The sequence below is a fragment of the Sabethes cyaneus genome, chromosome 2, assembly GCF_943734655.1.
Source record: "Sabethes cyaneus chromosome 2, idSabCyanKW18_F2, whole genome shotgun sequence".
NCBI lineage: Eukaryota > Metazoa > Arthropoda > Insecta > Diptera > Culicidae > Sabethes > Sabethes cyaneus.
Genome location: NC_071354.1, coordinates 132,788,911 through 132,813,972, shown reverse-complemented (window position 1 = coordinate 132,813,972; position 25,062 = coordinate 132,788,911). Strand labels below are relative to the sequence as shown.

Sequence of the window (25,062 nt, the reverse complement as noted above, 5' to 3'; positions counted from 1 at the left end):
CGTATCAGGCACAAGAAGTGAATAACGGACTAACGTCATATGAATATAATGCGCGCAGATGTTAAAATACTCGGCGCATATCATTTGAATGAGGTTAGCTTTTGTGTGGACATTTTTTGTTGACACGCGATCGATGAGAACTTACGCCGACCGCCAGGCCAGGTTACCTTTTTTTAGTTTACACCAAAAATCGTAGAAACTAATAGTGAATTCATAAATTCTCGGGTATTTTTTCAAAAAAACCTATCTGACAATGAGAGATTCTCTTCGTGCCTCTTCTCTTCCGCGGTTTACGGCGATGCTAATGCATTTTAACACATCAGCTTTGCATGAATCGGTTGCCGGAGTCACTAGGTAGCTAAATGTTTAAAAAAAATTCTTTTCTATGCATTTATATAGCCGTAAAAAGCGGTAGAGAGGAGACGCGAAGAGAAGCTCTCATTGTCACATTGGTCTATCTGAAAAATTACTCGAGAATTAACCTGGATTAGGCCAACTAGCACTTCAAATCAAACTGGATTGGTGTTAAAGCGTTCATAAATTAACTGAGAGATCATCCTTTTGTTCCTTTTGAAGCGCAGGTTAAATATGTTTAGCTACACGGTTTACGGATCGATCTGTCAAACTTTGTAAGTATATCGTTCCTTAATTTCGGTTTAAAGTTCGCACCGTAACCTATGTTTAATTTATGAATTTGCAATAAATTGCTAAGAAATGCTGCATAATAATTACTTTTCGCATGTCTATATATATTACATGATAGTAGAGGTTTGCTTATAAAGCTTTATTAAAAACGCGCACGCATCGGGAATTGCGGAGCCTTGAATTTACTAACTTAGTCCAATGACTATCGATAAAAATAACAAATATAAAAAGTTATTTTAAATAAACCGATCATTAAAAGAGAAATACTGAACTAGCATGGGTTGAATATTTAAATCTTGCTTCTATATTTGATTAATATATTCCACAAGCCTACAAATCTTCACAATTGTTAAGTAACTTGGTCATATTTTTATAAGTGGAAGGTTGAGAGTCTGATACACTAAAGTGAGTACAGTAATGACCCGATTTTGTCACCCCCATGATGAATTTAGGGGTGACAAAAACGGGACAGTGACAAAATCGGGTATTTTTTCAATGTTTATTTTTTTGCAGATAACTTAGAACGAACAACCTATATTTCACTCTGATCACTTTTAGGACATTTCGCACTTACATCTACCTCTCTATGGACATTTGTCACCTGTTCACAGCAGTCCCACAGGTATGAAAATACACGTTTTTTAATTGCGCCGAAATGGTTGATTATACTGGTTAACTATGTTCATAGAAATTTCATAGCGTAAAACGTTCTTTCTTATGGTATGAACGATTCTTTGATTAACCCCCCTAAAAGTAAGATGGAAAATTTATTTTTCAAGCAGTAAGAGATAGAGCAAAACAATGTTCTACAATATTTTTGAGAAGATTATTATAAAGAACTTTGCCAAAGAAAGCGACCTTCTAGCTATTATAGTTGTGGAGATAAGAAACAACTTTTGTGAAAACTACATGATAATCAACACAGTTCTTTTCGCAGTGTTTTAGCACATTTGACATGTTTGAAAATGATTTTCAAACTAATCTTTTGATAAATCATAAGCGTGACAAAATCGGGTAAAAAACGTGACAAAATCGGGTCAAAAACGTGACAAAAACGGGGGTGACAAAATCGGGGAGTGATAAAATCGGGGAGTGACAAAATCGGGTTACCACTGTATAGAGTTTTAGAGATGAAAATGAAGAAGATTGTCTCAAGACCATACACTCCTAGATTAAATGTTTAGAAACGATACAATAAAAACGAGAGAAAAGATCACCAAAAAAGTTTTAAACATTCAGTTAATTGTTAAAACAACTTCAATTAAAAATGCAATACTGCTCCAAGCAAAAGCTTGTTCTGTCAATATTATAGATTCTCTCGGAAGGGATGTTGCGGGTAACGTCTCGGAGCAAATCGAAGTAATTTGAGATCAAAAATCGATCAGCAGCTCGTTTCCTGGCAACTTCAACCGATTGTGGCTTCGTCAGAGAAAAACCGTGCCGGCGCTTGAAATTCAAAAAATAATCATCTCTTGGGATGCCATTTTAAAGCACGGTCTTAATGGAGTTTCTCTCCAAGTACCTCTAAGTAGTAGTAATGTCTCTTTCAAGTATATGAAAATGGTTTTCCGGAAGTACTCTCGAACCATGATGAATTCTGAAATTCGAAATAGGAAGTTAGTCGAACACTGCTGCTGTTTCAGCTTGCCCCTCTGTATGCATTTCAATTTACCTCATGAGGATAAAATATGAGGAGTAAGCTGAAATGGCCACAATACAAAACGGAAAAAGTATTCTACATAGATTTATTAAACTTTGTTACACTTAATCAAACCCAAATAATTACATAGCGTGCAATTATGAGATATAACTTACCAAACACACTATTAATGAACAGATTTAGACAACCCGAAAAAATGTACGTTTTAAATTTCCGAATAGCAAAAAATAAAGAAGAGAACGGAGTGAATTCAGTCACTTCGATATTCCATTTATGACAGTCAGACGTTGCATTTAGGGAACCTGTTCAGTGAAAATAAAATCTGGCAGCAATTCATCATTTCCAGTGAACATTGTCGCTTCCGTTTTAACTTACCCCGCATTTCAGCTTGCCACGGTATACCTTCAATCTAATATAATTTGCAATCCAAAATTCGTTGCACGCCTATTCCATACTTTTTAGGAGTTTTTTTTATTATTATTTAATGTGGTTTTAACCAATTGGTCATTCACCATCTTTAAGAATTGTTTGTAATAAACATCGCAATTTATGAGCTGCTTATTTGTTTAACCTCGGTATTCAACAAAAATACTCTAGACGGTTAACATTACACATGAAATTGCAAATATATAATTGTACGAAGAGAAGCAAATTGTTCAACATTTGGGTGCAGCAGCAGATCGGATGATTCGATGCAATTCGCTACCGTTTACACTCATGCGTTCCATCTTCATCACCCTCCATGCCTGCGCTATTGCAAACACTACGCGACAAGCGTTGGCGTTGGCATGATATTCAGTCACTCTCTGAATATAGTGTTTTGAATTATAGCATCGTAACAAACTCTTATACAAAAGTATTATCATAGCTATACGTTTAGCGAGACTTGGTAAGAATTTTATTTCCTATCATGGCATAACACCCTACCTAACGAAGTAACGACAAAATACAAATATAAAAATATTGTTTTTTTAATATTGAAATATATTCCACATAAACAGTAAAGTAGATAATGCCTAATTGAAAAATGGTAATTCATAAAAAAAGTTACAAAACCAACAATCAATATGAGTTATTTCAACAACGCTGTAACAAAAAAAAACAGTTTCTATGTAAACCTTAATATGATGGTATGAAAAGAACTTTAAGGTTGGCCTAGACATAAATGGCACAAGGCATGATTTTGTATGTTCAATACCTTTAAAACCTAAATATAAAAATATTTTTTTATTTTAAACCATACACTCTTTCTAAAATAAGGAGTGCTTTTATTTTTATTAGATCTTGGCGGCGTGTGAGCCCACGTAATTTATTTAAGATGCTTCTAGTACGACTTACTATGGACACGACACAATTAATATAATATGATAAACAGTTGAAAAACTTAGATATCAGAAAAAAGCCAAGGAAAGTCACTTACATCTTTAAGTTCCTTGATCTTGGTGCCACCTCTGCCGATAACGCAACCGGCGAGGCTCTGATGAACTAATACTCTAAGTTCATATTCGTTGTCTCCAGCCTGTAAGTAAAATAACGTCAAAACAATTAATCAATAAACTTTAAAATACAAACTAAAAAACAAATAAAACCCCACTCTGGCCCGCAAACAACGTTAGAATAAGCCGTCTATCCACAATTTAAACTGATCAAATCGTGACGCCCTTCCGTTATCCGGGAAATATTTAAAACCAAATCGGGTCACGCTACAGAATGATGACAAACAGTAATGCGTGAGTTGTTAAAGCTACATGTGTAAGGATAATTATGATCTATGTTGAATTACCAGTCGAACCAATGACAAATACAAGTAAAAAAAGCGATTGAAGCCGCCATTCTGTATATAAGACCTCAGCTATATAGGTAAAACGATTTCTCAGAATTCAGGATAATACCGACAGCCATTATTTAGTTTGTCACACGCTAGGCGAGTTGCTTTATCGTGAAGTTGGAAAAAATTACGGAAAACAAAATTAGAGTCAGATATAACCGCAAGCATGAGTGAAACGAAGTGGAAAGCAGGGTAGAAAGCACATGTGTACAGACATACAGTCGCCATGCACTTTATGAAAATTTCAACTTGTAATTACTAATCACGCGATATCAATAGGTGGAGTTTTCCCAACCGCTTCGTTATTCAGTGTTTCAATATAGGATACTGAATTTCTCTACTCAGTTGCGATACCGTAAGAGAGCAGTAGAAAACTCAGCTATCGCCCGTCTATATATTTATAGATGAAACATGCACCTACCTTGTCCAGGTGTTTCATAACGTCCTTAACCACCTTGGTGACTGTTTCCATGTCGCCGCCGATGGTGATGACACTGAAAACATATACCAATGTTTCAATTAATTACGGTAAAATGGTCAATGCTGTATTGCTACGTGTCAATACATTGTACTGGGTTAAACATATAGTCGATTTTAATCTTAAAAAAAGGAAATAATAACAAATCAATGTTGGTTTTCAGTTGCAGGGTTAGTGTTTGAAAATTCAGTTTACTCAATTGTTATCAACAGCAGCAGACGAGAATAATAGGTCTCTGGGATCGACCACAGATGTTTTTTTTCTGCGAAGTTAAAATTTAAAAGTTCAAAATAATACGCTCGAAAACGAATTCGTTCAACGTGACTTTGAAATATAACGGTAAATATAAAGTAGAGATTAGAGAATGATATTGCCAATATGTTTACGAACAGTTGTTAGAATTACTCTTTTTTTTAATATCTTGTCATGCTAGCTACGGAAATCAATCGAGGTCGACGGAATGTAAAATCTTGAAAATATAGCATTCCTCCGAATACAGCGGTGGGTGCTGCTGTGCGCTCAATCCTATAACCAATGGTTTTTGGTATTTTTAGAGCGTATTATAAGATTGTTAATTGTCGCAAGTTAAATAATTGATTAGAAGAAAGTTGTAATGTTGTTACGAGTGGACAGCACTACCCATCGGGGGATCAACCAAAATATTTTCTCAATGTAGGTACAAATTATTCAATCTGAGATTAATAACATTTATAATATTCATTTTCTAGCTTGCAAAAGCTGTTTGCATTACCGACTGTAGAATAAGGTCTACACGATCTTGAAATAATAAAATATTTTAATAATGTTATATGCATGAACCCTTTAGTTCACAACCATTTCGGTATTTATCTGCGTAAATTCGAAGTTTTGAGGATGTGTCACACTTTTCCCAAATTTGTTGCTCATTATGGTAAATCGAAATTAGATGGATTAAAGAGTACAAAAGTTTTATTAACATGAAAACGGAAAAGGCTGAATTGGCACATACAGGTAGTATTTGAACAGGCACGACAAGGACACATGAAAAAGTTGCAGTCGGATATTCTTAAAGTGTACGCGTTGAAATAGTAGGACCCCACCAGAAAGATGAGCTGATTTACAATATAAGATACTGTGCTCTGATTAACAGTTACACTTGGGAAACTTAAGTACTAAGAGATTTCAGAGCTGCTGGTATAGTAAAGGATTAAAATAAAGAATAAAAGATGTTTACCGTTCTGGGCCTGTACAATCGCCTACATTCACTTGGGCTTGATACTGTAGATGGGATCGTTGGGAATCGACGACGTTTTGGGTGGTTCGGTAGCACAGTTGTTTTTTTATTCAGGCGAAATACCACGAGAGAATTGTGTTTGCCAGGGACGACGATAAAGCCAATGTGAAGTTGATAGCCCGAGCATCAGAGTATTAGATTCACATGTGGTGGTTCGGCGATGGTTTGTTTATAATATTTATTATAGGGTTTGGAACACAGATTGCCAGATTTGTCAAAAGGATAGCAGATTTGGTGTAAGTTATCATCATTGTGAGATTGGTCATTGGCACATTGATACAGGATTGATTATATTCGTTGGAATTTAACACAAGTTTAGTCAATTGGACAATTTCATGTGAATCATTTTTTTTTATTCCAGATAACCAATTTGATGTGGGAGCAGTATTCCGGGTTCCAAGCGAAATTGATGCAAGAATCAAGAGTTACACCAAACCAGGAGATTGCAATTCGGGCAGCAGCATAAGATACAATATTACCCAAGAAGTGATTGTTATTACCGATAGCAGGATCATCGCACAGAGTTTGGACCATACCCGCAATCAGTCAGCCGCAGAACACAGTTGGTTTTTGAGATTGATAGTGGCAACGGGTCAGTTCAAGTTTTATTGTTGGTTCGTGGTATAGATGAAGGTGAGTTGATTTTCAACATTAACAACCGAGACGGGGAAAAGAAGAAAAAATATATGTTAAGTTAAGATTCACTGGAGGAGGATGTAAGACATTTTTTAAATTTAATTTAATTTTGGAAGAAAAATCACAATACGAAACAATTGTCCGGACTTAAATTTAACAACTCAGAGTTCATAGATTTCGAGAAGACTGGAAACGCATAGTCACTTCGAAGTCGTATATTTCTTTGACAATGCAGACGAGAAATTAGAACAACAGAATAATTACGACTTAACGAGGAACATAATTGCTTTAAGTATAAACTTGGATTATGGAAGTGTATACTAGAGCTGTTATGTGATTAAGTATTAATACAAGTCCTCTGAAGCATATTAAATTAAATTTAAAAACAAAAAGTATTATTCATTTACTAGGAAGCATACCTCGGTCCGCAGCCTTTGGATGTTATGTCCACCTTTGCCAATAATAGCTCCTGCCATCTTGAATTAATTAGAATTGTGTTACCAAAATAATAAGCGTCAAGCAGCGATAGTACAGTACTGCTTGTAAGACGAATGCGTCAAATTGCTACAAATCAATTTATAATGCATACCTTGCTGGGGATTAGTAGACGAACTTCTTCCTCTTCATTACGGGCGCGTTTATTTTGAGGTTTTTTATCAGAATTATCATTCCCTCCGTCATCGAGTTGATCGTTATCCTGACTGTCATCGATATCTCGTTTCATAGTTCAATCTGTAACGAAAATGTTTAAAATAATACATTTTACATGGTAAGTTCTGCACTTGTGACGGCAATTAATTATGTTTGCTACTAGATTTTATATTTTTTACTTTATTGGCGCTCTAGAACATTTTCCAAAAAAACTCATATCGTCACTTGAATATTTCTTCTGCTCATCTCTAAACTTTCTTTTCCTATCTAGCCATAACAGTGCATGCCGCTTTTAAAATATAAAACGAAAATCTGCTAAACTTTCGAACTAAGATGTAAGAGTCTGTTTTGTAATTTCTGTGAAATTCGACTCCGCTTTGTGCGGCAAATTTAGTCCTCGTTTTATAGCTAATACTAAAAACACTTTAACAATGTTATGGCATACCAACATTTTGTTCTAGTCACCCCATGATAGAAATTTTTGGGAACCACTCAGTAGCTGATCGTTGTACACGTAGTACCTACATTGAATGTAACTCTAATTCACCGGTTTTACGGAATAGACCGACTTGTTCACATTTACATATTAGAAAACACCGTTGTTAACCTACTGCAATTTATGACAATCTTTCCATCAAAACGTACCATAAATTATTTTATTTTGCTTGCGAATTGGCGTATTTTTGTTGAACTAGAAGTATTGAATATACTATTAACTTGCATCCATTATGAATCCTATTCACATCACAAATATTTAAGCTTGCAATAGACATCCGCTGGGATACACCGGAAACGGTAGACTAACTGAAGAATCAAGGAAATATCCTTATTTATCGATAATTTCTAGTTTTAAGAGGACATACCCAATGGTGGGGTTAATGTTTTACTATTTACCAAACGTTAGCAAAACTATATGTATTGCACGCTTATTGGACCACGTATAAGTTGATCGAAGCCAACAAGTAGCTTATGTACGTATACTTACACGAGCGTCATATGAAACTAAGTATATAGATGCAAAAATATATAGACTACTATAATGCACTTTTTAACATCATAGAATAGAAACAAATCACTTAAGCATCTTGTCTGGATATATTTGAAAAATGTAGCGTATCATTCAACTCTCTTCGATTATTATTACATTTTGTTTTAAATCGAAACTTAAAAAAAATCAGTTATAAAATCCTGTAATCTGTAATAATGTAATAAACTGTAATCAAATCTGTCGCCATAATGTACCGTTCTTTTTATGATATAAATACAAAAATACATAGCATAACAGATATCTACCAATAAAATTTAAAAAGATATTTCTATCAGCCTTGTTAAGTATTCAAAACCACTATGAAATAATTTAAAACTAAAACACGTGATCTAAAAACCTAGACATATGTCTATATGACAGTTTTTTATAAAGTCTGGTAAATATTCAGAATATCCGACGAAATAAGCCAAATCTGTATAAGTTATGTATACGTAGCAATGGTTATGCATAACGTAAATAAACGGAAAACGCTTGTTTCGCAAAATATCGTGAAAACAGTATAATTAAAAAGACAAAGTTAGAAGCCGCCAAAAAACTTTCAAAGACTAGGTAAAAGTAGGTTCGAAATACAGCATATTGTAACAACATGAAAAATGTATAATAAACGTTATAGATTAGTCAATTTGCCGCCAATTTGCGTAAATTAATGAACTATAAAAAATAACTTCTAAACTCCCCTAAAAAGCAAATCGCTCGAAAATATTGTGGAAACTGTTTACAATTTACAAAACATGTAAAGATAGCGAAAAACTTATTACAATACCATTAGACATATGCAGACAAAAAAACAACAACCACAAACAGTTTGCAATTTCTCTGAACGCTTGCAAAAAGTTTTTGATAAAATATTTACGTGAAAGATACGGCATATGTTAAATATGACCTGTCTACTAAGAATTGTTTTATATCTCGTCTACGGCAATTATAGATCCACACAATATGGATAGTTTCCATATGCTTTCGTCAAAAAACTAGAAGCTACACTAATATAGAACTGTAATTACGCTTTGCATAAGAATCGAGAGGGAGGCATAGCCGCTAGCTGTTCCTAGGCGAAACAATTACCACAGAAATGTTCAATAATGATAGGTACATCATTGCAGTCAATATGATGGAAATCCATTTGATTTCAAGCAATTGATGAGTATGTGTAATAAAACATATCTTGAGAAATGTTTGACATTTCATCAATGAGTCCAACACAAATCGTTGCTAGGGAACATCCGTACATATATCCGTTTATATACTAAAGTACTGTCCACTTTTATCTGTCTGCGCTAAGCAGAGGGGAAATGTACGCTGTATTCAATAATTCGATGAAACTGGGCATGCACAAATACATAATTTAAAAGTGAATGTAGTCCTTGTACTTCTGAAACTGATACCGACAACTAGGTATAGGCTTTGGTTATTTCTAAGCAAATATGTAACTATTAAAAACGTTAAAATCCATTTAGTCAATTCAATGCATTACTTTGTGCCATTTATAAGGAGTTTATATCATACCCGTTTTTTATAATAGAATATTAGCTAACAATACACTTTTCTTAAATCAATGAATATATTGTGTTGCGGCTTGCATAACCGCAAATTTTGTGTTTGCATTTGCACAATGACTACAACATAGCAAGCAAAACAAAACCTTAGCTAACATTCCCCATTCGGAAATTGATCTTCGGTTTTTTGTTCAACAGACTTCGTAGCTAGCTAGGGTACAGGACAATTGCGGGGCTAGTGCTATTGACTCTTTAGGCCTTTCCCAGCCGAGATTCGAACATACGGCATACGAATCTACGCAACAAAACGATCGTTTAACGCACATAGATAAATTGGACTATCGGATTTATATGTGTGGGTGGAACCTTGGTCAAATAATGGGAATAGTATACGAGTCGTCGACTGCGAGTCACTGTTAGAGTTAATAGTATCCAAGTATCTAGCAGCTACGCAATAATCCTGTCATCTAACAGCTGGCCACGAGTTTTGTCGAATAAAAATTACGTCTGATTCCAAAATCGAAATATAGAAACTTACTTTGCTACAAGTTGCATGCAGCGTCATAAAACAATGTTTTTGCACAAAGCTTTTGAACTGACCATTAAATTAAAAAAAAATTCAACCATCATCAGCTTCACTAGACTGTCTTCCAAGTGTTACTGAGAGCATTCTAATGGCTTGAGCTGAGTAATCGTTTTTTAATTGGTTTGTTCCTAAGTTATGGTCAAAAAATATTGAGACCGGTAATGTGCCGGCGTTAACCATTAATTTTCCGGTCAAGAGCCATTCAGATGTCACGTAGACAGAAAAAAAAAACAATTTTTTAGCCAATCCCCCTTTCTCCCATCCGTGAACATTGACATCCGTGAACGTTCACCCCGCTTCCCTGTTTGTCCACGTGGATAATTTTTTATTGGAAATTTAATAGACATAAATGCACGGTGCTAAATTCTGTTTTCAATTAGTATTTCAGTTAATTAAACACTCGATTTAATCCACCTGGTGGTAAACGGAACCTTTATAATACCATTTCACTTGTTATTTGAGATAAAAAATGACGTTTTCGGGACATAATTCAACTGCACACACATACATACACACATGCAAACTTTACTCAGTTTGTCGAACCCTATCGAGTGGTACTTGGCAGTTGGCCCTCAGGGGCCTTGGTTCTATGTTCGTCCAATTTCTAAATCTTTGTTATTATATAGTAAAACAAAAGTAAAACTTAAGGAAATAAGCTTACGTGAACGAACATTCAGGCTCGATAATCAGCATCTTAGAATAATAAATATACATCTCCTTCCAACAAGGACGCAAGATATGCGCTCTGATAACGCATGATGTATGCGTTTATGTCAACACTTGCCTCCAGGGATGTAAAATCAAATGTTTTGATCAAATCTGTGTTCAATTCATAGTATTGAATTTGAATTTTTCCGGTCCTATGTTCTTAATCGCCAGAAGTGATTTTTTCAGAAGACGAAACTTTATTTGAGCTAAAAAAAATCACTGATCAATTCAACAGGGAAAAAGCAGAGCCTTGAGCTTAACGGGAAATCAGCAGTCATTAACTTTTCGTCCGAGATTCCAATTTCGGAAGCAGTTTTTGGGCCCAAAAGCGGGATTCTGTTTATAAAAATGTAAATACTGCATTCTTCTTGCCAATCTAAACACAGCATATATTTTTCATGAACAGAATTTTTATTTTAAACAAAAAAACTGCTTTTGAAATTGGTAGAATCGATGACGACTAATTTCACCTTAAACGTCGTTTCTAATAGCGTTTTTGTTTTTTTTAACCTGGACTAGTTCCAACTTTCCAACTCGACCACTGAGAGGTTGTGAACCATTTCGCGAAATTTTGAATAAACAAGCATTTTCGGGAGAATAAACAAACGTTTTTAGGTTGTCAGTGTATTGCTCATGGCGGGGTTGAAACTGTAAAAATACCCAGAGCGAACTCGTCGTCTAAAAAAAAGTTCAACCCAGAACGAAACTAAGTTCAACCTAGGTAAAAAAAAACGTTTTGAAAACCGCTCGATTGGAACTAGAACGAACCTAAGTTGGACCTAAGCAAACACAAAAACGCTATAAGACTTGACCCTTTTTTATCGACAGACTTTACACCCGGCTGGGCTAATAGAGTATAGGACAGTTACGGGGCTAGTGCAAAAATCCTACCAGCACCGCTTTGCCGAGATTCGAACATACGGTTGGGTTGTTAGGCCAGCACCGTACCTCAAAACCAATTAAGCGCAGCGGTCAACAGTCACAATTTATTAAAAAAAAACCTTGTCTGCATAAACATTTTCTATACCACCTCCTCCTCTTTCATGGGCAAGTATGAACATTTTCATGAGTGAAATAAAACCCAAATTGTTACTTGGGCAATAAAGCGTCTCATTACGTCATGCACAAGCACCATACGCAGCTTACTCAGTTTGAATAAACTAGATCTGAGCACGCTAACCGGTCTTTTAACCGGAAACTGTCCGAGCAGAAATCACCTCAAAAATATAGGTAAGCTGACAGATGATATATGTCGTTTCTGTAATTTTGAGGTTGAGACCTCGGAACATATACTGTTTCAGTGCAGCGCAATAATTTAGCGAAGACTGCGTATTCTCGGAAAGGGCGTTCTAACGCCTAGCAAGATACGGTCTGCTGAAACAAAAAAAGGGCTTGAAGTTCATGACGGAAATCATACCTTCTTGGGGGGAAATGCAAATTCAAAAGGCCGCCAACACTTTTACTCATAGTGATGGAACGAACTTATTATGCATAAACAGGAAATCGGAATATACCACAATAGATCTAACTAGTGGTCAGGCTCCTATAAAAAAACTGATAGGCCGCAGCACATTGCTAATTGGATCCCGTTCCGACTCGCAAGCTGGTCAAATGATCGGCCAAGCGAACGTAACTCTTCAGACCAAGAGCACTTAAGTTGTTCAAGTTTGACTCGTGGTCATGATCGCAAGATCGTCTATTAATCATCGTTCGCGTATATTATCCTAGTTTATCCTTCGTGCACAGTTGTCCTTATGTCCGTATAATGAACCTGAGGCACCAAGCTTGCAGATCGGTGAATATATTCATGAATATGAACGATATCAGTTATGTCAGGAACATTGCACAAAATAATGTTCATTGCATGCAATCTGTGAAGCTAGTACACAAGCACTGAACGAATGGATGTCTTTCGATAAGTTACTTGCATATATTCATTAGATGAATCTTATAGCGAATTTGTTTATAAGGTTTTGCACGGGCGAGCATAACCTCGCTTTTTTGACGTCTATCAGTGGTTTGTTCACATCGACTTAGAATGCGGGTTAAAATGATTAAAGTGAATATTGTTAAAGGCGTCTGCGGCAGGGCAGAAAAGCACAAAAACTGCCATTCCGAGTAGTTTAGAGGGCGACACTGCTGGACAATACGCTTTTAAAACGTTTAACTGTAGTTTATGCATATTGTGTTTGCCTAACAAATAGTAAACAAACCACGAGTGGATGTCAAATGGATGAATTGCGTTCATTCGTGACGTCACCTTGCAAAACCTTATTCAATTCGGGTTGGAACTGGAACTGGAATTTTATGTCAGAAAGAAGCAAATGAACACAAACAGTTTCATCCAGTGCCAATTCGGATTGAATAAACAAATTCGCTATTACTTTACTGTTAGCTACATCATTCGTTCATTTTTCGAAGCAAGTCAGTGTTACTGGATGAGTTGGTTGATGAATCAACGGCGAGGATGCGTTATGAAGAGCATGCATATTATTCCTCGCGAGGCATTCGTGAAGAATAACAAAATATGCTCGTTGCGTGACAGCTTGCTCGGTAGCGCCAATGGTAGTTTGGTTAGATTTATAGTGAATTTGTTTATTCAATCTGGGTTGGAACCGGATGAATTTTATGTCAGATAGGAGTAAATGAACACAAAAAATTCATCCAGTTCCAACCCGGATTGAATAAACAAATTCGCTATTAGCTTCATACAGTGATTTGGAATTTTCAGTGCATTTCCAGTTTTGGCAGCAGCTATTTTTATCATCAAACTTGCTTAATTGACTAGCGCTCGTTTTTTATTCAATGATATTTTTTAGTTGTGATGAACAAGAAAGACAAAATTGGCCTGCTTGATGTGCTCAATGATATCGATCATTGGTCGGAGAAATTAGGCCATTGCAGATAATTTTCAAAGTTTTTGTCAACCCCCCCCACCCGCCTTGGAAATTGGCTTGAAAAATCGGGGGCAAAAAAATAATTTGTAGGATGAGTTAAATTTTTTTATAAAATCAATTGTCTGTGGGCTCTACTGCCTGGAAAACTCGAAAAATGAGTGCACGAGTTGAGTTAACGCTTCTAGCACGAAATAGAAATGGAAGTTCAAACACTGGAATTTCCGAAACTCGGCCAAAAAAATTTTCTTTCGTTTTTGCCTTTTTGTTCGTAGATTTTAGCATAAAAAAAAACAACGTATATCTTAAAAGCAAGAATAGATTTGGTATTCACGTTTAAACTTCAACTAAAAATGCCTAAAATCCATATTTTTTTTGCTCGATTAAAAAATTCTCTTTGTTTTTTTTTCGACCCCCCTCCCCTTCACTGGCCCAACACCGAAGGGACAAATTTTTTTTAAATATTTGTAATGGCCTTATTGTATAATTGTTTAATTGATATCAAACTTGTAAGTTATAACATGCAACATGTAAGTACCAAGTAGTACTATTTGTCGCCAGCACAAAATTTGACTTCCAAAAAAACGGTAAACGATTTTTCTTCCGTACTGTATATTAAACCTAGTGTCGAACACACTTAAAAAAAGTACCGAGTTCGGTAAATTACCGTAAATTTTACCGAACTCTGAAACGGCAAACATTACTAATGATCCGCGGGTATGAAATGGGGAAGGCAAACATAGCTTTCGCCAGCCCAAGCTCCTACCTAGCGCCTCCACGCGACCATACTCGGTAATACTCTATTGAGTAGCTAAGCTAGGAGGTGCGATGCTGCGTGGTTCCCGGCTGCCTGATCTCAAAACTGAGATTTTAGGCAAACGGTTGAGCCGCACGGCCTTGTAAGCTTAATATGTTATTTTAGTTCAATTATTTGTTTCGTTTTAGTTCAACAAGCACCTATACAGTAAAAGTTTGGCCGTACTAAGTTTAAATAATGCACATGGAAAGAAGGAAAAATTAATTATTTATCGGCTATTAGATGCACTGATGGAAACAACTCAAATGACGTAAGATAAGTAAGAAAATATTATATTGACTCAATCAGCAATTTGGTAAGATCGTTTCAAGTCGAATTTTTTCTCATGTTACCCTATACGGGTCGACTCGTTTGGTAATAACTTACCAAACGAGTTGAAAGTCCGAATGTAATAGTAAAATTCATGATTCTAGTAGGTATTACCTTCTGGCGGGGCTTGCTGACTAGAAAATGATTCCGGAATGCGCTGCAAGTACTCAGTAATTCTTCATGGGTCTTTGGATAGTCAGTAGAGCTAACACCATCTATAACACGAAACTAAGATAATTGCATGGACTAACCATCACTGCAGTTACCTTTTTTTCATATCACTACCGGACAGTGGCAGATAGATAAGATAGACACACACACACACACACACACACACACACACACACACACACACACACACACACACACATTACTAATGATCCGTAAACGTCGTTTGGCACCATCGAATTTTACCGAACGTTCGGCTGCTCAGATTTTGGTAAAAAAATTGAAGTGTGAAAGTAGTGCACTGTATAGCAAAATTGGCGCGCTATATAGTGCACTGTTTCCGACACTAGGATAAATGTACGCGGTACCGAAGAAAAATCGTTTGCCGTTTTATCGGAAGTACAATTTTGTGCTTGAGAGTTGAGACACAATCAATTGGTACACCAGCGCCAATATTTGTCTAGGGACTTTGAGGTCAGTTGAATATTTGGAAACGTATAAAATCTGCGTGAATTCTCAACGACCGGATTGTAAAAGATAGGAAATTTGTTCGGCAATTTACACTAAAACGGTCTATGTTGGGTGCTGGCGACAGCTAAGTTGCATATCTATACCTATAAAAATGGATTTCTGTCTGTCCGTATGTTCCTTATAGAATCGGAAACTACTGAACCGGCTGGCGTGAAAATTTACATGTAGGGGTTTTTGGGACCAGGGAAGGTTCTTATGATGGTTAGAGACCCCTCCCCCCACTAAGAGGTCCCATACAAATCTATACGGTATAGACTATACCACCCTACTGTCACAAATGTCATTACCATACATTTTTCGTGTAGCCAACATCTCATCTAGCCCACAAGCTTTGCCTCAGATGAAATGTGTTTGTGAGTAGCCCGCTCTAACTTCAGCCTCGGATAAATGTGTATTGGTAAGAATCGAAAACTACTGAACCGATCGGAATGAAAATTTGCATGTAGGGGTTTTTGGTGCCAGGGAAGGTTCTTATGATGGTTAGGGATCCATCACCCCACTAAGAGGGGGGGCCTTCCATACAAATGAAACACAAATTTCTGCATAACTCGAGAATTAATCAAGCATATGGAACAAAATTTGACATGTAGGTGTTTTCGGAGACAAGAATTTTTTCTATGGTGAATTGAGACCCCCTCTTTAGAAGGGGAATTATGACCCCTCTCCCATTTAAGAGGGGAGGGCTTCCATACAAATGAAATACAAATTTCCTCATAACTCGAGAACTAATCAAACAAATGGAACCAAATTTGGCATGTGAAGGTTTTTGGAGGCAGGAATTTTTTCTATGGTAAATTAGGACCCCTCCCCACTTTAGGAGGGGGGCTCCTATACAAATGAAATACAAATTTCCTCATAATTCGAGAACTAATTAATCAAATGGAACCATATCTGGCATGTGGGTGTTTTGGAGGCATGCATTTTTTCTATGATGAATTAGGACCCCTTACCTTTTTAGGAGGGGGGGCTCCCACACAAATGAAATACAAATTTCCTCACAACTCGAGAACTAATCAAACAAATGGAATCAAATTTGACATGTGAAGGTTTTTGGAGGCAGGAATTTTTTCTATGGTGAATTAGGACTCCTCCCCACTTCGGAAGGGGGTTCCTATACAAATAAAATACATATTTCCTCATAACTCGAGAACTAATTAATCGAATGGAACCAAATTTAGCATGTGGGTGTTTTTATAGGCAACTTTTTCTCTATGGTGAATTGAGACCCCTTCCCTCTTTAGGAGGGAAATTATATCCCTATACAAATGGGAGGGGGGTATAGGAGGGGGGTTCCTATACAAATGAAATACAAATATTCTCATAACTAGAGAACTAATCAAGCAAATGGAACCAAATTTGGCATGTGGGGGGTTTTGGAGGCAGGATTTTTTTTATGATGGTTTGAGACCCCTCACCCCTGTGGTAGGGGGATAAGGACTCTCATACAAATAAAACAGAAATTTATGCGTAACTCAAAAACTAATCGAACTCGAGAAATTTTGGACTCTTTCATAAAACATTAGTCAATAACAAGACCACCAAAAACTATCAATAGTAACATTAGATAATTCAGCGCGAGACGACCACAGACCGCGAGTGTTGCCGGCGACCTGCCGTCGGAAGTGTCGGCCACTGCGGGGGGCCAGCCCCCCGAAGAGATCACCTCTGTCTAGGTTTATTTATTTTCCTGTATCTACTGACCTCTATAACTTTCCTTCAGTTGGATCACCCCTGCGAAATGGTACTTTCTACGAAGAGATTTTCCGTGAAATGGTACATTCCGCGTAAGGTTTTACGTGAACTGGTATTCTGCGAAACTCTATATTCCGCGTTATGATCAACCGACATTTGGTGTTCCACAAAATGGTATTTGGCGAAATAGTTTGTAATGATGGCGAGTATTTAAATGTTATCCGCTTTATTTTATCAGGTTAAGCAATGGGGGGTTTTTTTCTACTTTACTGTGAGGAAAATTTGTATATTAACCCTTTATAAGGCAGTGGCAACTATATTGCCAACAAATTTTTTTTATTTTGCTTCTATAATTATATTGATGTCATTATAGACGCAAAACAAATAATTTTCGTTGGTGGCAATTTTATTGCCACGGCCTTATAAAGGGTTATTAAAACACCCATGAACTCCCCAGAAACTTGCAAAACTCGAGATTGTGACAAAGGTCATCCGAGATTCACGATTTACGTACAACTCAGTCGGATTTGTGGCAATACGAAGTTTGTCGTGTCAGCTAGTAAGCTATATTTCCAAAGCTGCTAAACAAGAGGAATTATTTTATTGCCCTCTTTTATGACTATTTAGACTACTGTGATAATCATTTAATGCAACGTGCAGCATTTTGCAGTGGTAATCTGACACTAAAGTAGCTTTTAGTTTGATCTTCTAATGAGTTTGACTTCTTTTTTTTCTTCCCCTTCTTTTTCACTTCATATTCTTTGAGCGAAATCGTGTGCGAGATTCGACTGTGATAATCGTGTAAATCGGGGTAGTCTAAATAGGGGCAAATGTCGCAATACTTTCACGGAGCGAAAAAGCTCCAAAAGTTTGTTTCAAACAAAATGATTGTTGTTTTAAGCCTCAATAAAATATTTTTATAACAACCTGAAAATATTGTTGTTTCCAAACGAGATTCTGTTTGAATCAAGTAAATAACAGTTTTGAATTAAAAGTAAAGTATTTTCAAATTTGAAGTTGACATTGATGTAACAATAAATATTTTCATTTCAATCATACATTTCTGTTTGAAACAAAACGAAATTTTTGTTTGTGCGTAAAACAACCATAAATATGGTTGAAACTACATTTTTATTCTCCGTGTTCTTTTTTCAATTTAGCCGGTCAACATAACCGTCAATTGGGTAAGATCATTTTTTAATGTGAACGCATTCATATTATCAGGGTTCAGATTGAAAATGTCCAGATTAAAGGTAATATTAGCGGGGGCTAATCCACGGATATAAATTTATATATGAAGTATTCCACCACGCACACATATAAAGATTTTTTGACATTAGCTGAGGCCCTCGCTGAGGCTGTTTGCTGTAGGAATAATATCAAAAACATCAAATATCAAACTCCCGGATCTTCTCCTCCACTCTTCGCTCCCCTCTCACTCCTACATAACCGATCCTCAGCTAATGTCATTCTGGTTAGTGACGAAACAGCAAATTACTTCATTGTGCCTGGCAGCTAAATCTGGATTATTTTCCCTAATGTCAATGTATATGTCGGTACGAAATTGCAACATTTCCGTTGTTGCTCTTTCTCTCTCTGACTACAGTAATTTCAGTATGTCGCAGTTTGATCGCAGTTTCAAACTGCTGAGTCCAGTTTGGTGGGAAGTACGGAATACAATCCATTTGCACAAGCACGGCAAATTGTATTAACATGATAGTTAGAAATTTCTTCTATTATCAGTTAAATTTCATGCAAGATTCCAAAACAGTTTTAATTTATATTTTTTATAATTTCCTATCTTCGGTTGCTAATGATTATTTTGTAAACCAGGTGGAATGGCACCACTGAAACCGAGATAAGAATATCATATTTTTGTTGATCCTGAATTACGTAACAAGAATTTCAAATCAGAGATACTATCTGATCATATTTTCGGCTTCCAAACAATTAAATGATACAGCTTCTGAAAGTTGACCTTCACTTTGTAAGCAACATATTTTTCTGTTTCTGATGCGCCATTTTAAAAATGTGTACAAGTTTTCATGCGTGACTCAAAAATTGAAAAAATTCACTGCTTCCACCTAGAATACTATTTAAAGATAACTTTTATTTACGCCATTCATTTACACAATCTGCTAACAAGATTAAATACCGGATCTTTACGTTTCAGCGACATTTGCAAAGCGCACGTTTTTTTTGCGCTGTTCGTCAGCGGCAATGAAATGCAGCCTCAGAAATTCTGCCGGCTATTGCAACTAACGTTTATTTTCCGGTTTTATAAATAACATATTCGAAGAAAACTATACTTACTTAAATAATTCCAGATAAAAGCAATGAATTCAATCACTGTTTGTTATCACTTTACTGTAATTTTCACTTTTTCGACTCAGGCTTGGCGTGGCTTGCAAACACAATGATCTTCATTACTCGAATATGCCCATCGATGCCGACACAAGCCATTTTTCGAGCAGTTTGACAACTATACTGGTCATTGAACATTATATGTCATTGACGAGCAGCGTTGCCAAGTTTTCCTTACAAGAATTTTGTTTATTTTATGCTTTTTAACTACACGGAGAAAAATGTGGCTACTGTGTTACCTGACTCACTGCGAATTCGCTATGTAAGCACAAATCGATCTCTTGTACTCTCATGGAACTGCCATATGGAAAGTTTGTGAAGATTTGGTGCAAAGTTTTATCTATCCTTTTCACTCTTTAACAAACCTGTGCACAGACTTCACAAATAGAACAAACTTGGGAAGGTGGCAGCACCGTTTCGCGCACATAGCGAATAGAGTGACTATATACAGAGTGGCGACAAGTCATCCCAAATGTATGCAATGCGGTTTTTCCAAGGTTTTTCTTTCTCTTTCCTGCATACGCGTTGGATAGGTCGTCTGCTCGATTGGAATGACACTGACAGATAATTATCATTCCAATTTTGACATTGTCGCCACTCTGTATACAGTCACTCTAATAGCGAATATGCGTTGTATTCGCCGGATCGTGTTGGTTCGAAAGGTTTCAAAAAATATCGCCCTTGTATCGAAAATATCGTTAATTTTGATCACTAAAAATAACGTACTTAAACGTTATATTTCATGTGCCAGTAGTACGCAATAATTGTATTGTGAAACTAAATTGTTATTTATGCAACTTTTTACAAATTAAATGCAATAACAAAAGCACAACTTATAAAAAATCGTTTGTTATCGATATTAACTGCATATGCGTTATAAACGAATAAAACGTATGGTTACGTTTTATTTCAATAATACGCATATTCGCAGTGAGTCAGGTAAAACAGTAGTTTAAAACAACCATATATTTGGTTGGAGCCAAACTAAAGTTTTGATTACGTTAACATCGAAATTGCATTAAATCCACAAATCTAGTTGAATGTAACGACTTTTACACATTATTTCAACTTGATTATCTCGATATTATTGTTTCAAATTAAATATCAGTTGATCCCAACTAAAAGTTTATTTATTTTCAACCATAAACATGTTTATTCCAACCAAAATTTAAATTACGGTGATGATTTTCGTGGTCTGTTTGTCGTCACAAGAGGAAGACTGAAACAATAAACCTCTTGTGGGAAATATAGTTTGTCCTGGGTCGTGTATGAATACTCGGAGGTAGGTTCCGAAACAAGTAACATTCATTAAAGATTTATTCATTCCGTTTTCTTACGTTTTTTTACTTGATTTTCCATACGACTTTTCGGTGACATGCAGATGGATGTATCACTGACAAACAGACGGGACACTCGCGTTAATTCCATCGTCCAATCAAAAACTACTCATTTTTCAAAAAAGCATGTTTCGTAACATGGCCACACCGCGGCGCGCGAGTGTTGCATCGAGTTTTCAGTATAAAACCAACAAACCCTACAGCATGAAACCCTGCAAATGCAAGCTACTCCGCAACATGCATAACAGAGGGTGCTAGTGTGCAGGCCAAATGTGTAGGACGATGGTTTTTAAAGGATTTTCTTCTATGTGTCATGTCAGTTCGTCAGTGCTATAGCCAACATCTAACTGCCGGCGTGGGTATTATTTGCAAAAATCTGGCTTTGAAGATAAGATTTGAAAATAATACCCATCTGCCAGCATACCGGCTTTGCAGAGTGAAACGAACAGAACGTATAGCGGGGTCATGCTGTTTCATTTACGCAAATAGTTAGATGTTGGCTGCAAAAACATGGCTGCCTAGCCGGACCGTGAACGCATGCACCCCATCGACATCTCTATATCGAGCTGCAGTGAACGTCAGCGACAGCCCAGTAAACCATTTGGTTTGTATATCTCGATTGCAACTGAGGTATACGAAATCATATCTGAACGAAAAAGTTATATTTCACGCCATATAAGAACATATATGTACCAAAGTGGAGGTGATATACGTGCGAAAATTTTAACAACTATTTGTACTTCTATTTTGCGCAGTTTTTATAACACGCAACTAAATACTTCTGAATATATGATTAAGATATAATCAAATATTGCAGTTGTCTATCCTGCTTTATAATTCACAGTCATGAATTGTATATGAAGACGCGCACGACTGCAAAACAACTTATTGTTCACTTCGATTTGACATACTCTAATCATTATACAATTCTAATGTGAAATTGACATGAAAACGATTTAATGTGAACTTTCTATTACGATTTTGTGTTATCTGGGTAGTGGTTTGTGTGCAACGTGAAAAATTTGGAAATACAAACAAACCACGTAACAAACGCGAAGTGTGCGTGCGGTATATATCAGCAATTTCTATACTCTGAGTATTTCTAGGTTCCGCCAAGGCGTCACGTACACTCTTAAATGAGTTTACCTGTAAATAGGCGGGATTTAGCGAAGAGTCGAAGATCTCTGTGTCGAGGACTCTGGTCTTTCCCCATCATTGTGTTCTCTCTGGGCTAAAACAGCCGACACTCCTTCCATTGAGGGATCACATGTTAAAATCAATTTTGCGTTTGGATTAAAATGCGCCAAGGTGACATCTTTGCACACTTCTTTTGCTCTTGTGAAAGCGACTTGGCACTCCTTCGACCAAATTAATTTGGCTCCTTTTTTAAGAAGTATGTATATAGGGCTCATAATTTCCGCTAGTTGTGCTACAAACCATGCATAATGGTTAATCAGCCCCGCAAATGATCTTACTTCTTGAATGTTCTTTGGTTGTGGAGCTTCTCAAATAGCTTTCACTGTATCGTTCGTCTTTTTCAAACCCTCCGCACTTATTACGTGACCCAAGTAGTTAATTTTATGCTTAAAAAACTGACACTTTTACTTATTGAGTTTCAATCATGCTTTTTCTAGCACTTCAAATAATTTCGCCAGATTTTCCAAATGCTCTTCGTCAGAATTTTCGGTAACCAACACATTGTCTAAAAAGTTTTGCACATTTGGTATGCCGCAAAATAACTTTTCAAGTGCCCGTTGAACGATACCTGACGCGGGACGTACGCCAAAAGGAAGACGGTTCATTTCATATACCCCTTTACAGGTAGATATGGCGCATAGCTCCCGAGACTCTTCATCGAGCTCAAATTGATTGTAGCACTTTGAAAGGTGTAGCTTACTGAACTTTTTTCCGCTATTAAGCTTACTGAACACTTCGTCAATTGTAGGCAGGGGATGAATTACGTCTTTTATATGACGGTTAATGGTAGTTGATAATCTCCATACTACCAAACATTTCCATCGCCCTTCAGCACCGGTACCAACGGTGTACCCCATTTTGAACTGTCGCACTTCGTTATCACTCCATCTCTTTCCATTGCATCTAACTCAGATGTAACTTTGTCGACCAGTTTGTAGTTTGTACGATACCGGTCTTGGTGTCCTCAAAAACCGGTTGGGTATCCCGTTCCATCTCGTTTCTGATAGAGCCATATTTGTAAGCTCCCAAACCGTCGCTAAATAAGCACTGATATCTGTCAACTAACTCCTGTAACATTTGATCCGTTTTACTTCCGATTGCATTAATGACCGACACTTTTAGGTTGAAAGTATACACAAAATTTCTTCCTAACAACGGAGGTTTTCCGTTTTCCACCACTGAGAATGTAAGTTTTTTACAAATCCCGTTGAACTTAATTAATGGCTCAATTACGCCCATAACATTGAGCTGTTCTTCGCCGCAGCCCGTCAATCATAAATCCGTCGACCTCATTTTGCAATTAAGGTTGTTCGACAGAGAAATCACTGACACCGCTGCTCCTGTATCCAACTGCATTCTAAATTTCCTACTGCTAATAACTACCTCTGTCTCTATAGCAACATCCAACCTTAGTGCCTCAATAGCGTAAACTGAACACTTACTTACTTACTTAGGTGGCTTGCCGTCCTAAGACAAAGCCTGTTGAACAAAATTTCTCCATGTAACTCGGTTGAGGGCTACCGCTCTCCAATTCCTCGGACACCGAGTACTCTCCGCCAGATCTCGCTCCACCTGGTCTAACCATCTTGCTCGCTGCGCTCCTGGTCGTCTTGTTCCTACCGGATTTGAGGCGAACACCATCTTTGCAGGGTAGTTGTCCGGCATTCTTGCAACATGCCCTGCCCATCGCATCCGTCCAGCTTTAGCCACCTTCTGGATACTGGGTTCGCCATAGAGCTGAGCGAGTTCATGGTTCATCCTCCGCCTCCATACTCCGTTCTCCTGTACGCCGCCGAAGATCGTTCTTAGCACTCGTCGTTCGAAAACTCCGAGCACTCGCAGGTCCTCCTCGAGCATTGTCCATGTTTCATGCCCGTAGAGAACAACCGGTCTAATAAGCGTCTTGTACAGGGTGCACTTTGTACGGGGACTTAGTCTGCTCGACCGCAATTGCTTGTGGAGCCCATAGTAAGCACGACTTCCGCTGATAATACGCCTCCGAATCTCACGACTGGTATCATTGTCCGCCGTTACCAGTGAGCCAAGGTAGACAAATTCATCGACTACCTCAAACTCATCGCCGTCGATCAATATACTACTGCCCAAGCGGCGTCGTTCGGCCTCGGTTCCGCTGGCCAGCATGTACTTTGTTTTAGACGTATTTACCTTCAACCCAATCTTTTCTGCTTCGCGCTTTAGTCTGGTGTACTGTTCAGCCACCGCCACAGATGTTCTGCCGATAATATCCATGTCATCGGCAAAGCAGACGAATTGACTAGATTTGTTGAATATCGTGCCCCGCATGTTGATATCCGCTCGGTTCATAACACCTTGTAGCGCTATGTTGAACAGCAGGCATGAAAGACCATCACCTTGACGAAGCCCTCTGTGTGATTCGAATGAACTTGACAATCCACCCGAAATCCGAAAACAGCACTGCGTACCATCCATCGTAGATTTAATCAGTTTGATGAGCTTCCTGGGGAAGCTGTTCTCGTACATGATTTTCCATAGCTCTTTCCGGTCGATGGTATCATATGCGGCTTTGAAGTCAACGAATAAATGATGCGTGGGAACTCTGTATTCACGGCCCTTTTGGAGGATTTGACGCAGTGTAAATATTTGATCCGTTGTAGCCCGACCTTCGACGAAGCCGGCTTGATAAGTTCCCACAAATCTATTCGCAATTGGTGATAGACGGCGGAAAATGATTTGGGACAGCACTTTATAAGCGGCATTGAGAA

General features: G+C 37.3%; 1 protein-coding gene across 2 annotated transcripts in view; it reads right to left on the bottom strand.

The window, feature by feature from the left end:
• Window positions 1–19,842, bottom strand: part of LOC128733916 (heterogeneous nuclear ribonucleoprotein K homolog) — a 33,431-nt gene extending 13,589 nt beyond the window's left edge. Inside the window, exons 1-6 of one of the 2 annotated variants that reach the window (XM_053827786.1) lie at window positions 19,734–19,842; window positions 7,110–7,252; window positions 6,940–6,996; window positions 5,825–5,868; window positions 4,555–4,627; window positions 3,726–3,824 (exon numbers count right to left, since the gene is read on the bottom strand). In XM_053827786.1, the coding sequence (XP_053683761.1) occupies window positions 3,726–3,824; window positions 4,555–4,627; window positions 5,825–5,868; window positions 6,940–6,996; window positions 7,110–7,244 (408 nt within the window). In that variant the 5' untranslated portion in view covers window positions 7,245–7,252; window positions 19,734–19,842. Of the gene's footprint in view, window positions 1–3,725; window positions 3,825–4,554; window positions 4,628–5,824; window positions 5,869–6,939; window positions 6,997–7,109; window positions 7,253–19,733 lie in introns of those variants that run through there. The other variant, XM_053827787.1, reaches the window with a different exon arrangement.
• Between the last annotated feature and the right edge of the window lie 5,220 nt (window positions 19,843–25,062).